General features: G+C 39.9%; 2 protein-coding genes across 3 annotated transcripts in view; one reads left to right on the top strand and one right to left on the bottom strand.

Annotated features, from left to right (window-relative positions):
• Positions 1 to 829: 829 nt before the first annotated feature.
• On the top strand, positions 830 to 2767 carry LOC129314038 (uncharacterized). Its single transcript, XM_054957418.1, has 3 exons — positions 830 to 1002; positions 1990 to 2239; positions 2405 to 2767. The coding sequence occupies exons 1-3, from the start codon at positions 830 to 832 to the stop codon at positions 2765 to 2767; spliced, it is 786 nt and encodes a 261-aa protein (XP_054813393.1).
• Positions 2768 to 5110: 2343 nt separating this feature from the next.
• LOC129312954 (uncharacterized) overlaps positions 5111 to 13483 on the bottom strand; it is a 29040-nt gene continuing 20667 nt past the window's right edge. For both annotated transcript variants that reach the window (XM_054955756.1, XM_054955755.1), the window contains 3 exons: positions 13230 to 13293; positions 10400 to 11710; positions 5111 to 5646 (listed from right to left, as the gene is read on the bottom strand). In XM_054955756.1, the coding sequence (XP_054811731.1) occupies positions 5600 to 5646; positions 10400 to 11660 (1308 nt within the window). In that variant the 5' untranslated portion in view covers positions 11661 to 11710; positions 13230 to 13293 and the 3' untranslated portion in view covers positions 5111 to 5599. The remainder of the gene's footprint in view (positions 5647 to 10399; positions 11711 to 13229; positions 13294 to 13483) is intronic.

The following is a 13483-nucleotide window of genomic DNA, read 5'->3' on the forward strand; positions in this document are numbered from 1 at the left end:
TGTTTTAAAAATAATTTGAGCCTGAGACCAACACCATTAGTTAGAGCTTGGAAAGGACTTTCTGTAGACTCCTAGTTCACGTCATTCAAACATCAGACTAAGATTTAGGACGCATCAAAAGTTGGCCTTAAAACTATCAAATTGATAGCAGAACTCACTGTCAAAGTTTGTGCATTTAAGCCGTGGTGCCTGGCATCACAAGCCATGGTGTGTGTCATAGTGGCGAACACACCGCAACACACGCCTTTTAATTTTTCAAAAATTTTTCTTGTTCCAAATTGTTGCACCTATGTAACCATTTATATGATAATCCCTTGCTTCCGTGTATTTGCAAACTTTGTTTTGCCTCTTTGCAATACTTGATTTGACTTTAAATTTATAATCTTGGGGTCCCTATTTTGTTAACCCATGAGAATTTTGTATTTAATGATTACTATCATCTCATTTTCCTAATACTTGAGATTTGGGTTTTAATTATGGGCTAAAAAGGGAGGATATTACAACTTGATATCAGAGCTAGGTTATGAGTACTAGTCTATGAATTATGTTACGTAATCATGCCTATTTGTGCATTTGCATATAGAGTTGGCAATTGTCATTATACACATGTTGTTTCCTCTCTTGAACTAGTACTGATCATTTTCTTTTTTGGGATGACTTCCATCCTTAGGGAGGGACATTGGTGCAAACAAGACACACAGCCAAAAATGTTTCAATAAACCTATCAAGACAAGAGCAAGAAGTCTCGATAGAGGTAGAGAATGAAGTAGTCCCAATTAAAGAAGAACAAGTAGAAATAGGAAGAAACCAAGAACAACCCGTACACTCCATGGGTGGGGATAATGTGTTGCTTGAGTTAAGAGCAATGATAGAGAGAATTAAGAAGAGATTGGATGATCATAATAAGATTCTTGAGAAGAAACCTGAAGAAGGTGTAGTGGTACGATTGACAAAACAGGAGGTAACCCTGAGAAAAAGAAAAGAGTTGGGATGCTGGAAGAGGTACAAGGGCGTAAAAATGAGGAGTACTATGAGGAGAGTGCATTGAAGAGGCCAATATGTTTTATGAGGCCGACTGAGAAGGAACATGAGGGTTCCATTGACTATGCACTCAAGAGATTCACGAGGTTGAATCCTCCTCACTTTAGTAGTTGTATGGAGGATAGAGCCGGTGAGAAGTGGATAAATCAGTTGGATACCATATTTTTCATGATGACCTATACTATAGAGTAGCAGGTACTCTTTGCTACTTTGATGCTAGAGGATACCGCCAAATGATAGTGAGAAATTACAAGGCCAGCTGATGGATCCTTACTTATATGGAAGGAATTCAAGAGGAGATTTTCACTCATTATTTCCCATCTACCTTTCGAGCAAAGAAGGAATTTGAGTTTCATCACTTATAGTAGGTAATATGAATGAGGAGGAGTTCATAGCTAAGTTCAATGAATTGTCAAAGTATTCGATCTATCTGAGACATCATGATGATAAGGAGTGGAAGGCCGAGCAGTTCTTAAACAAGATACGACTTGAGTATAGTAGGCAATTGTTAGCCTTTGAGATCACTTCCTTTGAAGTGATGTGCAATAAGTTTCAAGCGCTAAAAGAAGCAAATCAGTATATGATAAGAAAAGACATGGTTAGGGTTATTTTTCTTCATTCATGGGTCCTACTGGTGGTGTAAGCAAGAAGACCAATTTTGGTTCGAGATCATCCTGAGGGTTTAATGTTAGGGGTGCTAGGAATCATTTTCAAAAGGGGTCTCAATCCAAGGGATCCTAGTCCAAGAACAATACACCCAAAGGTATGGGAGGTCAAAACCAGACTTGAAGACAGGACTTTACCCCTGCTATTACTGGACCTATGAGAGCTCTACAATGCAACAAGTATAGGAAGTATCTTAAGGGGGAGTATTGGACATGCTTTAAATGTAATAAGGTGGGCCACATAGCGATACTGCCCTGAGTATGCTAGTGTACATGACTAAAGGTCTGCTATTCTTGGTCGTGTCTTTGCCTTGTCCAAGGAAGAAGCTAAAGCTTCTTCGAAGCTTATTAGAGGTACTATTTTTCTTGGTGATACTAAGATCCCTGCTTTATTTGATTCGGGTGCTACTTACTCTTTTATTTCAAATGAGTGTGTAGAAAAGTTAAAGTTGCTTGTGATTGAATTGCCTGTGTTGATGAATGTTTCTACATTGGCTGGAGCTTCTGTGAAAACCATCCGTGCATATTTGAAAGTTAAAATGAGATTTGGTTATAGTATTACACTAATTGATTTGGTTTATTTGCCCATGTTAGGGATTGATGTGATTGTTGGGATAGATTGGTTATCAGCTAACGTAGCGATACTAAACTGTGAAAGAAAATAGTTTCTCTATCAGTGTGTAATGTGACTCTTGCAGTCTCTGAGGATACTACCCCCCATAGTGAATCTTGAGATACCCATGTTTTTATCTGCCATGCAAATTAAGAGGTCAGACTATGAAGGGTGTCAGATGTTTTTAGTATTCTTTTCAGCCTTTGGAGAGTACGATGGCACTCTTGACGAGATTGGAGTTGTAAGTGAATTTCTAAAAGTATTTGCCGATGAGATGTCTAGCTTACCACTGGTAAGGGAGATTGAATTCTTTATTAACCTAGTGCCAAGAACTGAACCCATCTCTAGGGCTCCATACTGGATGGCTCCATCGAAACTAGAAGAATTGAAGAAACAATTGGAGGAACTGCTAGAGAAAGGATTCATTAGGCTAAGTGTATCCCCTTAGGGTTCGCCTATGCTGTTTGTGAAGAAAAAGGATGGAAGCTTAAGATTGTTTATTAATTACTGATAGTTGAATAAGGTAACAATCAAGAATAAATATCCACTGCCTCAGATAGATGATTTGCTTAACTAGCTTATCGGAGCAACCATGTTTTCCAAGATCGACTTAAGATCTGGTTACCATCAACTAAGGGTGAAATCTCAGGACGTACCCAAAACTGCTTTAGGACGAGATATGGGCATTATGAATTCTTAATAATGCCTTTTGGATTGATGAATATGCCAGCAAACTTTATGGATTATAGGAATAGGATTTTTAGACCCTACTTGGATAAATTCAAAGTTGTGTTCATTGATGATATCCTGATCTACTCTAAGGATGAAGAAGAACATACTAAGCATTTGAGAATTGTGTTGCAGGTGTTGAAAGAGCACAAACTATATGCAAAATTAAGCAAGTGTGAATTTTAGCTTCAGGAAGTGAAATTTCTCAGTCATGTGATATCCGCTAATAGTATATCTGTGGATCCTTAAAGGTCAATGCAGCATTGAAATAGGAGAGACCTACCTCGGTAATAGAGATAAGAAGTTTCTTGGGGTTAGCTGATTACTATCGAAGATTCATTCAAGGGTTTTCACAAATAGCCTCTGTTTTGACTAAGTTGACAAAGAAAGATTAGCCATTTGTATGGACTGAGAAGTATGAAGTAGCATTTCAAACGATGAAGGATAAGTTAACTACAACACCAGTGTTAATAATTTCGGATCCAAAGTGGTCTTACATAGTATACATCAATGCTTCACTTAAGGGTTTAGGATATCTACCAATGCAAGACAATCAGGTTATAGCCTATGCGTCTAGACAATTAAGGCTACAAGAGGAAAATTACCCTACTCATGATCTTGAGTTAGCAGCTGTTGTTTTTGCTCTAAAGATTTAGAGACATTATCTTTATAGCTCATAGTTTGAAGTGTTTAGTGACTATAAGAGTTTTAAATATCTGATTGACTAGAAGAGAGTTGAACATAAGACAACAGAGAGGGATGAAATTTTTGAAAGATTACAATTTTGGGTTGAAATACCAGCCAGGTAAGGCCAATGTAGTCACTAATACATTGAGTATGAAGACAGTATATATGGCTTGTATGATGATACATGAATAGAAATTACTAGAGGATTTCTCTAGTATATGTCAGAATGTGCCTATTTTTTTATGTGCTTAAATTGAATACCATGGTCATTACTAATGAGTTTTGGAAGGAATTGCGAGAAGCACAATTGGAAGACCTATACCTACTAAAAATCTGGAAGAATATTAAAGAGAAATGGACTTCAGAGTTCAATTTCAATGATTATGGTTTCGTGGTATATCATGATCGTGTTTGTGTTCTTGACATTAGGGAGATGAAAGACACTGTATGTAACACTTGCCTTGAGTGTTATCCAAAAATCACATAATTCAAACAAACTAAGTGTGGTTAAGGAGTTGATCCTCTAACCAACTTAAGAAATAAATCATTTAAAACCTTAAAAATAATTATAGGTTCTACCTATAGCGCACGGAAGCAAGTTAGACGAAAATGGAATAAAAAGATGCTGTCATGACAGTAATTTATTGCTGTCATGACAGCCCTCCTGGGCCAACTTTCAGGAGGCGGTGTTCCGTCATTCGACCTCCGATTGAAGTGATTTTAAAGCTCACACGTCACATTCAAAGGGTACTATAAGTGTACCAAATTTCAAAAAGATCCAACGGTCGGATTAAAAATTAGACATGTTAAAAGATTGACTATTTTTGCTGTCATGACAGCTAAAAAGCTGTCATGACAGCACTTCCGGACCAACTTCCGGAGTGCACCATTTCATCATCTGACCTCCGATCGGAGTGATTCCAAAGCCCACATGTCACTTTTAAAGAATACTATTAGCATACTAAATTTTGAAAAGATCCAACGGACGGATTGAATTTTGTGCAGGTTACAAAATCAACACTGTAGCTGTCATGACAGCAATTTAATGCTGTCATGACAGCACCTCCAGACCAAATTCCGGAGTGCGTCGTTTCTCCGTCCGATATCCGATCGACGTGATTCCAAAGCCCACACGAAGCTTATAAAAGGTTTTACTTGTGACCCAAATTTAGAGAAATCCAACGGTCGGATTAAGATTTGGACACCCGGATGCAAAAGTGCAGCTTTTTGGTAAAAACCATTTTCAAAATTGTCCAAATCCCATCCTAATGGTCACAAACCTGTGGAAACACTTTGGACACGTCAAATAAGATTAAAAACACTTGATAGAACATTCAAATAATGGAAAACCCCCATACATCAAAATTTGACCACCCGGGTGCCATTTCCCAAAATGGACCCTAAACCCCCAAAATACACAAATCATACAAGAGTGGTCACAAATCAATCCAAATACCATGTATTTATATAAATACATATGCTAAACATTTTCACTTGGCTCAGAGCTCCTTGTGGGGCCCACGCACCCCCTCTCTCTATCCAAGGTGTATGTTTGCCCATAGCACACCATTTGCAATGCAACCACTTTGCATTTGCTTATAAAATCACATATATAACAAAACAAAGATCTGCTTGTAATAGAAACTTGGTCTACTAAGTAAATCCATCAAAACCACACACCATAACCAAGTTTCCTAGCCACAAGTCTGCAAATAGACAAAAATTCATACACAAGCACACAATCCACACATATTCACACACACACACATAATCATATCCTACTGGCACCCTAATCTTAAATACATTACAATATATTTGCTCAAAAGAAAGGGGTTGCAGTTCTTTACAAATCACAAGCAAACCCCTAGCTTTGCTCTTTTCCCCGTCCACCACTGGATCCTTCGCCTGGACCTAGAATATTGAAAAGAAAGGGGTGAGACAACCACAGTCTCAGTAACAGTGAAATCTATATTGATTATTACAAAGTAAGCCATAATTAAATAAATGAATAATAAATTCAACATAGTATATAATTTAGCCATTTAAAATGCATGAATGCATGACCTAGGCCGGTATGGCCTTTCATGACCAACAGAATGCCCCCTGGCACTCTTTAACTCGCAGGTAAACCTTATACCTACTTGTACCTCCACAGGCACAAAACATAATCTAAGGCATGATCTAATCCACCGAACCGCCTATGCCCTTCGACGTGAATCCTGAGCAGTCAAAGCTAACTCCCTCCCAGAGCCAGCCCGACTTACTCTCCATGTGAGGGCTACCTTGGCCTAGGCACTCAACCTCACACTTCATATGTCGGATTCCCTCCCCCACTGAGAGGTGTCGAACACTCAATACACTAACCACTTTAGTGCACTGAGCCCACAATACGTAAGACAACACTGAGTACTGACAGTGTGCCATAGAATATCAAAAATCCACACCTTCTCATTGGTGAACTCCCACCGAGATCATGCCTTTTACTCTTGTCTACCTTTCTGAGTATTGACCATTCAACACTCTAAAGTAGTATAATATTTATAAATCTCATTTCCAAAAAAAATTGTTATTAAACAATTAGAAAACATATTTGCACTATAATCAAAGTAGTACCCCATAACCCCTTATAAAGCACATTTAATCTTTTAAAAATGTAATGCATGATAACTAGTAATATTTATTCAAAAATAGCTAAAACAAAGTAATAAGAAATATAAATTCCCCTGTTACCTCAACCCTTTGGTACTAAAAGAGTTCCCCTTGTACAAAATAGGGCTCGGCTTGTTCCTTACTTCTCAATAAGTTCCACCAACAATTTTCTATCGTGTAGCCGAGCTCGCAACGGTCGCAAAGACTCCTAGATCCAAGCCTAACTCCCTCCCTTTCTCTTCTCTTCTTCCTCTCTCTCTCTCTCTCCCCGTTTGTGCGTTTGCTTCCTTTCTCATTTTCTCTGCGTTTCTGCATCAGTTTGCTCCTTAAAATGCTGGTCAAAAACTTGGGGAAAATTACAAGAAAGGGCCCAACATTTTTTTATTATTGCACAAAAGCCCGGGTCAACTTTGGTAATTTTTCCCATAGTTAAAAATCAAATAAAACCAAACTTTTGCTTAGTAAAATTCGAACTCTGGGCCTCTATTAAATTATTCTAAATTTTAATTTAATTATAGATATTTTATTTTATTTTTGTTTATTTTTTTTTAAATAAATTTGAGTCTTAAAATTTTTAGGATGTTACATTCTCCCCTCCTTTAAAAAGGATTTTGTCCCCAAAATCCAAGCTAATACATGAACCAAAGAGATAAACATACCTAGGGAAACAACTGTGGATATTCCTTCCTCATTTGATCCTCAGTCTCCCAGGTTGCATCTCCCGGAGCTGCCCCTTTCCAAATCACTTTTACCAACCGGATTGTTTTATTTCTGAGTTGCTTATCCTTAGCATCCACAATACGATCTGGTTCAGTCCGGTAGGTTAAATTCTCTTGAATTTCAACCTCCTCAGGTTCTATCACATGCGACGGGTCTGGCTGGTACTTCTTCAATTGTGACACATGAAACACGTTGTGTAGACCCGCTAACTGAGGCGGTAATGCCAACTGATAAGCCACCGGCCCTACTTTCTTCAAAACCTCAAAAGGACCCATATATCGAGGAGATAACTTTTTAGCCCGAATTGAGCGTCCAACGCCTGTCAATGGGGAAACTTTGAGGAAGACATGATCCCCAATCTCAAAAGACAAGTCCTTACGACGATTATCTGCATAACTTTTCTGTCTACTCTGTGCTGTAAGAAGTTTTTGTTGGATCAATTTGATTTTCTCTGTGGTCTCATCTACCACATCCGGTCCCATCATTGTCCTCTCACTCAACTCATACCAACAAAGAGGCGATCTGCATCGTCTTCCATACAATGCTTCATAAGGAGCCATTTGAATACTGGCATGATAACTGTTATTATAAGCAAACTCTGCCAGAGGTAAATGCTTATCCCAGCTTCCCTGAAGCTCTAGGGCACATGACCTCAACATATCCTCTAATGTCTGGATCGTCCGCTCAGTTTGTCCATCCGTTTGTGGATGATAAGACGTACTAAATTTCAGATCTGTACCCATAGCCCTTTGCATAGCTTGCCATAAATTCGATGTAAACCGAGGATCACGGTCTGAAACAATATCCCTCGGTACCCCATGTAGTCGCACAATCTCCTTAATGTAGATCTCAGCATACCTATCAACCGTATAGGTGGTCTTGACCGGTAAGAAATGTGCTGACTTAGTCAAACGATCTACAATTACCCAGATAGAGTCAAAACTAGCCTGGGTCCTCGGCAAACCAGATACAAAATCCATTGAAATACTCTCCCATTTCCATTTAGGAATCTCCAAAGGCTGTAATAACCCCGATGGCTTTTGGTGCTCTATTTTGACCTTCTGACAGGTCAAACACTTACTAACATACTCTGTGACATCCTTTTTCATGCCTGGCCACCACCAATGACGCTGCATGTCATGATACATCTTAGTAGCACCGGGATGAAGGGTGTAGCTACTTCGATGTGCCTCATCCAACAATTTCTTCCGAATAGACTCATTGTTAGGAATACACACCCTATCCTTGAAAACCACATACCCATCATCACTAAACCAATAGTCCATTATCTCACCATTCTCGATGTCTTGACTTATTTTTGACAAAATCGGATCTTGAAGCTGAGCATCTCGTATCTCTTTCCAAAATTCATTAGAAATAACCATAGTATTAAGACCATTCAAAGAGAACTTAGTCATACCCAAAAAAATTTCAACCAAAGATTCCATCAATCTATGCTCCCGAACCATTAAATAGGCTACATGTAAGGTCTTGCGACTAAGAGCATCTGCTACCACATTTGCTTTCCCCGGATGATACTTAAATTCAAAATTATAATCTTTAAGAAACTCCATCCAACGTCTCTGTCTCATATTCAGCTCTTTTTGATCTACCAGGTACTTGAGACTTTTATGGTCGCTCATGACCCTGAACTCTGTTCCATAAAGATAATGACGCCAGATCTTTAACGCAAAGACCACCGCAGCCAACTCGAGATCATGTGTTGGATAATTCTCCTCATGCGGTCTAAGTTGTCTAGATGCATATGCCACTGCTCTCTCATCTTGCATTAGAACACAACCAAGACCCTTATGAGAGGCATCAGTATACACATCATAGGGCTTTTGAGGATCCGAAATCACCAATACTGGAGCTGTTGTTAACCTTTCTTTCAACTCAAGAAAAGCTGTCTCGCACTTATCATCCCAGATAAATGGCCTATCCTTCCTTGTGAGTCTAGTCAAAGGCATAGAAATCTGAGAGAAACCTTTGATAAAACGCCGGTAGTAACCTGCTAATCCCAGAAAACTACGGATCTCAGTTATCGATTTTGGTCTCTCCCATTGCATGACTGCTTCAACTTTATATGGATCAACTGCAATACCATTTGCCGACACGATATGTCCCAAGAACCTAACCTCTCTCATCCAAAACTCGCACTTACTGAGCTTGGCATATAGCTTATGATCTCGCAGAAACCTTAGGACAGTCCTCAAGTGTCTGGCATGCTGCTCCTCATCTTTAGAGTAGATCAGTATATCGTCAATAAAAACTACCACAAACTGATCCAAGAAAGGTCGAAAAATGCGGTTCATATAGTCCATGAAAACCGCAGGCGCATTAGTCAGCCCGAATGGCATAACCAAAAACTCATAATGACCATATCGAGTCCTGAAAGCAGTCTTTGCCACATCCTTCTCACTAACTCTTAGCTGATGGTACCCTGAACGTAAATCAATTTTAGAGAAAATCGTGGCACCAACCAACTGATCTAAGAGATCATCGATGCGAGGCAGTGGGTACTTGTTCTTCACCGTAACCTTATTCAACTGCCTGTAATCGATACACAATCTTAAACTACCATCCTTCTTCTTCACAAATAAGACAGGAGATCCCCAAGGAGAAACACTAGGTCTAATAAATCCCTTATCTAACAGCTCCTCAAGTTGCTTCTTCAACTCAGCTAACTCTGAAGGAGCCATTCTATAGGGAGCCTTTGAAATTGGCTGAGTCCCCGGTACCAAGTCAATTGAGAATTCAACCTCACGTTCTGGAGGTAATCCTGATACATCCTCAGAAAACACCTCTGGGAACTCCCTAACAACCTCAATTTCATCCACTATACCTGTCTCAGACCCTTGGGTAGCGAGCACTACCACGTAAGCCTCACATCCTTGCTCAATCAATCTTTCAACTTGTAAAGAAGAAAGAAAACAAGAATGACCAGGGTATTCTTTGATCACCTCCGGTACTTCTACCAAAGTCACTGTCTTAGTCACACAATCTAAGACAGCACCATAAGCTGTCAACCAATCCATACCAATAATTAAATCAATCCCTTGCATAGGTAATTTGATCATATTCACCCAAGTCGATCGCCCATTAAAAGTCATCTTAGTCCTACACACCACACTGGATCGACCAACTAAACCAGAAGTAGAGGAAACTTCTATATCATGGGGCAACTGGTCAACAGGCATAGCCATTCTATCTAAGCGCTCGGCAGAAATAAAAGAATGCGTCGCACCACAATCAAACAAAGCTTCTAAATCGAGGCCACAGATAGAAACCATACCAGTGATTAGATTCGATGACTTCCTAGCCTCCTCCTGAGATACTGTATACACTCTACCAGGAATCACGTTCCTCCGGTCCGAGCTCTCATGTAAATCAGGGCAGTCACGGATCAAATGGCCTAACTTTCCACACTTGTAACAAGCAAAGCAGCGACCAAAATGAACCCTACCACATCTATTGCAAGGTGACCTCGCTGTGCTTAGAATTGGGGCTTGACTGGTCTGTGAAGAACGTGCTGGAGCGTTCCCAGAGAAACGAGAACCCCCAGATCTCATATTACCACCCCGATTACCTTGAAATCTTGAACCCCTATTTAAATTTCGATTACCAGAAGCAGAAGAAGACCCGATTCTAAAGGAACCACTAGAAGAAGAACCAGAGCTAAAACCCATTCTCTTGGATACACCACCAGTAGGAGCTAACCCAAAAGAAAATCGACCTCGTGTATCCCTACTCCGGCTACTCTCTGTGTCTCGACCTCGACGAGCGGCAATCCTCAGACGATTGCACATCTCATCATATGTCGCCTCGCCCAACAAAGATAGCTGCTGGCGGTATTCTGGCCTCATCTTTTCTAATAACCTCTTTGCTTTCCACTTGCTATCATTAGAAGCCTTCAGATATGTTGAGAACTTAGACAGCTGATTGAATTTTCTTATAAAAGTCTCCTCGTCTAAGTCCCCCTGCTGAAATGCATGAAACTCTGCCTCTTTCTCATCTCTGAAAGCTGGCGGAAAGTGAAAATCATAAAATCTTTCTTTAAATTCATCCCAAGACATAGATCTTCCATCTGTGGGCTTAACAGAATCCCACCAATGCTTGGCTTCACCAACAAGCTGCATCGTAGCCAAGATAACCTTCTGCTCAGATGTACACCTCACAACAGTAAATAACTGCTCCATCCGATCCAACCACTCTTCAGCTTTCCCATCAAGCATACTACCATCATATGTAGTCGGATTAGAGCGAGAGAATTCCTTCCAAGGTTCAGATATGTCATTCTCTCGATTATTAACAACTGGTGCATGAGCTCCCATAGTACTAGAAGATCCCTGCCCAGCACTTAGGTCAACATGCTGATCTGGAACAGTATGACTTCTAAGATTTTGCTGTATATCCACCATAACTTCAAGCAGCCTAGCCATGACTGCATCTGTCCCCTGTGGTGGTGGTGGAGGTGGAGGCGGAGGTGGAGGCGGAGGAGGTAGAGGTGGTGGTCGTTCCTCATTCCTCGATCTACCCCTTCCCCTTCGAGCCATATTAGAACTGAAAGGTGTACGGCTACAAGCGTACGGACCTTTCTCCCCTCCTAAAGGAACAAGCCAGAGAAAGAAAAACCATATTAGTCCAGGTTAGTGGTAGAAGGGAAAGAGCATAAAAGTAATGTATTTAAGGTGCCAAGTAGGAAAAAGGAATCATAAACCTAAAACTGATACTGTAAATGTAACACTTGCCTTGAGTGTTATCCAAAAATCACATAATTCAAACAAACTAAGTGTGGTTAAGGAGTTGATCCTCTAACCAACTTAAGAAATAAATCATTTAAAACCTTAAAAATAATTATAGGTTCTACCTATAGCGCACGGAAGCAAGTTAGACGAAAATGGAATAAAAAGATGCTGTCATGACAGTAATTTATTGCTGTCATGACAGCCCTCCTGGGCCAACTTTCAGGAGGCGGTGTTCCGTCATTCGACCTCCGATTGAAGTGATTTTAAAGCTCACACGTCACATTCAAAGGGTACTATAAGTGTACCAAATTTCAAAAAGATCCAACGGTCGGATTAAAAATTAGACATGTTAAAAGATTGACTATTTTTGCTGTCATGACAGCTTTTAGCACTTCCGGACCAACTTCCGGAGTGCACCATTTCATCATCTGACCTCCGATCGGAGTGATTCCAAAGCCCACATGTCACTTTTAAAGAATACTATTAGCATACTAAATTTTGAAAAGATCCAACGGACGGATTGAATTTTGTGCAGGTTACAAAATCAACACTGTAGCTGTCATGACAGCAATTTAATGCTGTCATGACAGCACCTCCAGACCAAATTCCGGAGTGCGTCGTTTCTCCGTCCGATATCCGATCGACGTGATTCCAAAGCCCACACGAAGCTTATAAAAGGTTTTACTTGTGACCCAAATTTAGAGAAATCCAACGGTCGGATTAAGATTTGGACACCCGGATGCAAAAGTGCAGCTTTTTGGTAAAAACCATTTTCAAAATTGTCCAAATCCCATCCTAATGGTCACAAACCTGTGGAAACACTTTGGACACGTCAAATAAGATTAAAAACACTTGATAGAACATTCAAATGATGGAAAACCCCCATACATCAAAATTTGACCACCCGGGTGCCATTTCCCAAAATGGACCCTAAACCCCCAAAATACACAAATCATACAAGAGTGGTCACAAATCAATCCAAATACCATGTATTTATATAAATACATATGCTAAACATTTTCACTTGGCTCAGAGCTCCTTGTGGGGCCCACGCACCCCCTCTCTCTATCCAAGGTGTATGTTTGCCCATAGCACACCATTTGCAATGCAACCACTTTGCATTTGCTTATAAAATCACATATATAACAAAACAAAGATCTGCTTGTAATAGAAACTTGGTCTACTAAGTAAATCCATCAAAACCACACACCATAACCAAGTTTCCTAGCCACAAGTCTGCAAACAGACAAAAATTCATACACAAGCACACAATCCACACATATTCACACACACACACATAATCATATCCTACTGGCACCCTAATCTTAAATACATTACAATATATTTGCTCAAAAGAAAGGGGTTGCAGTTCTTTACAAATCACAAGCAAACCCCTAGCTTTGCTCTTTTCCCCGTCCACCACTGGATCCTTCGCCTGGACCTAGAATATTGAAAAGAAAGGGGTGAGACAACCACAGTCTCAGTAACAGTGAAATCTATATTGATTATTACAAAGTAAGCCATAATTAAATAAATGAATAATAAATTCAACATAGTATATAATTTAGCCATTTAAAATGCATGAATGCATGACCTAGGCCGGTATGGCCTTTCATGACCAACAGAATGCC

This window comes from Prosopis cineraria, unplaced genomic scaffold (assembly GCF_029017545.1).
Source record: "Prosopis cineraria cultivar Desert tree isolate PC_DT_omini unplaced genomic scaffold, ASM2901754v1 PC6, whole genome shotgun sequence".
In the NCBI taxonomy this organism is placed as follows: Eukaryota; Viridiplantae; Streptophyta; class Magnoliopsida; order Fabales; family Fabaceae; genus Prosopis; species Prosopis cineraria.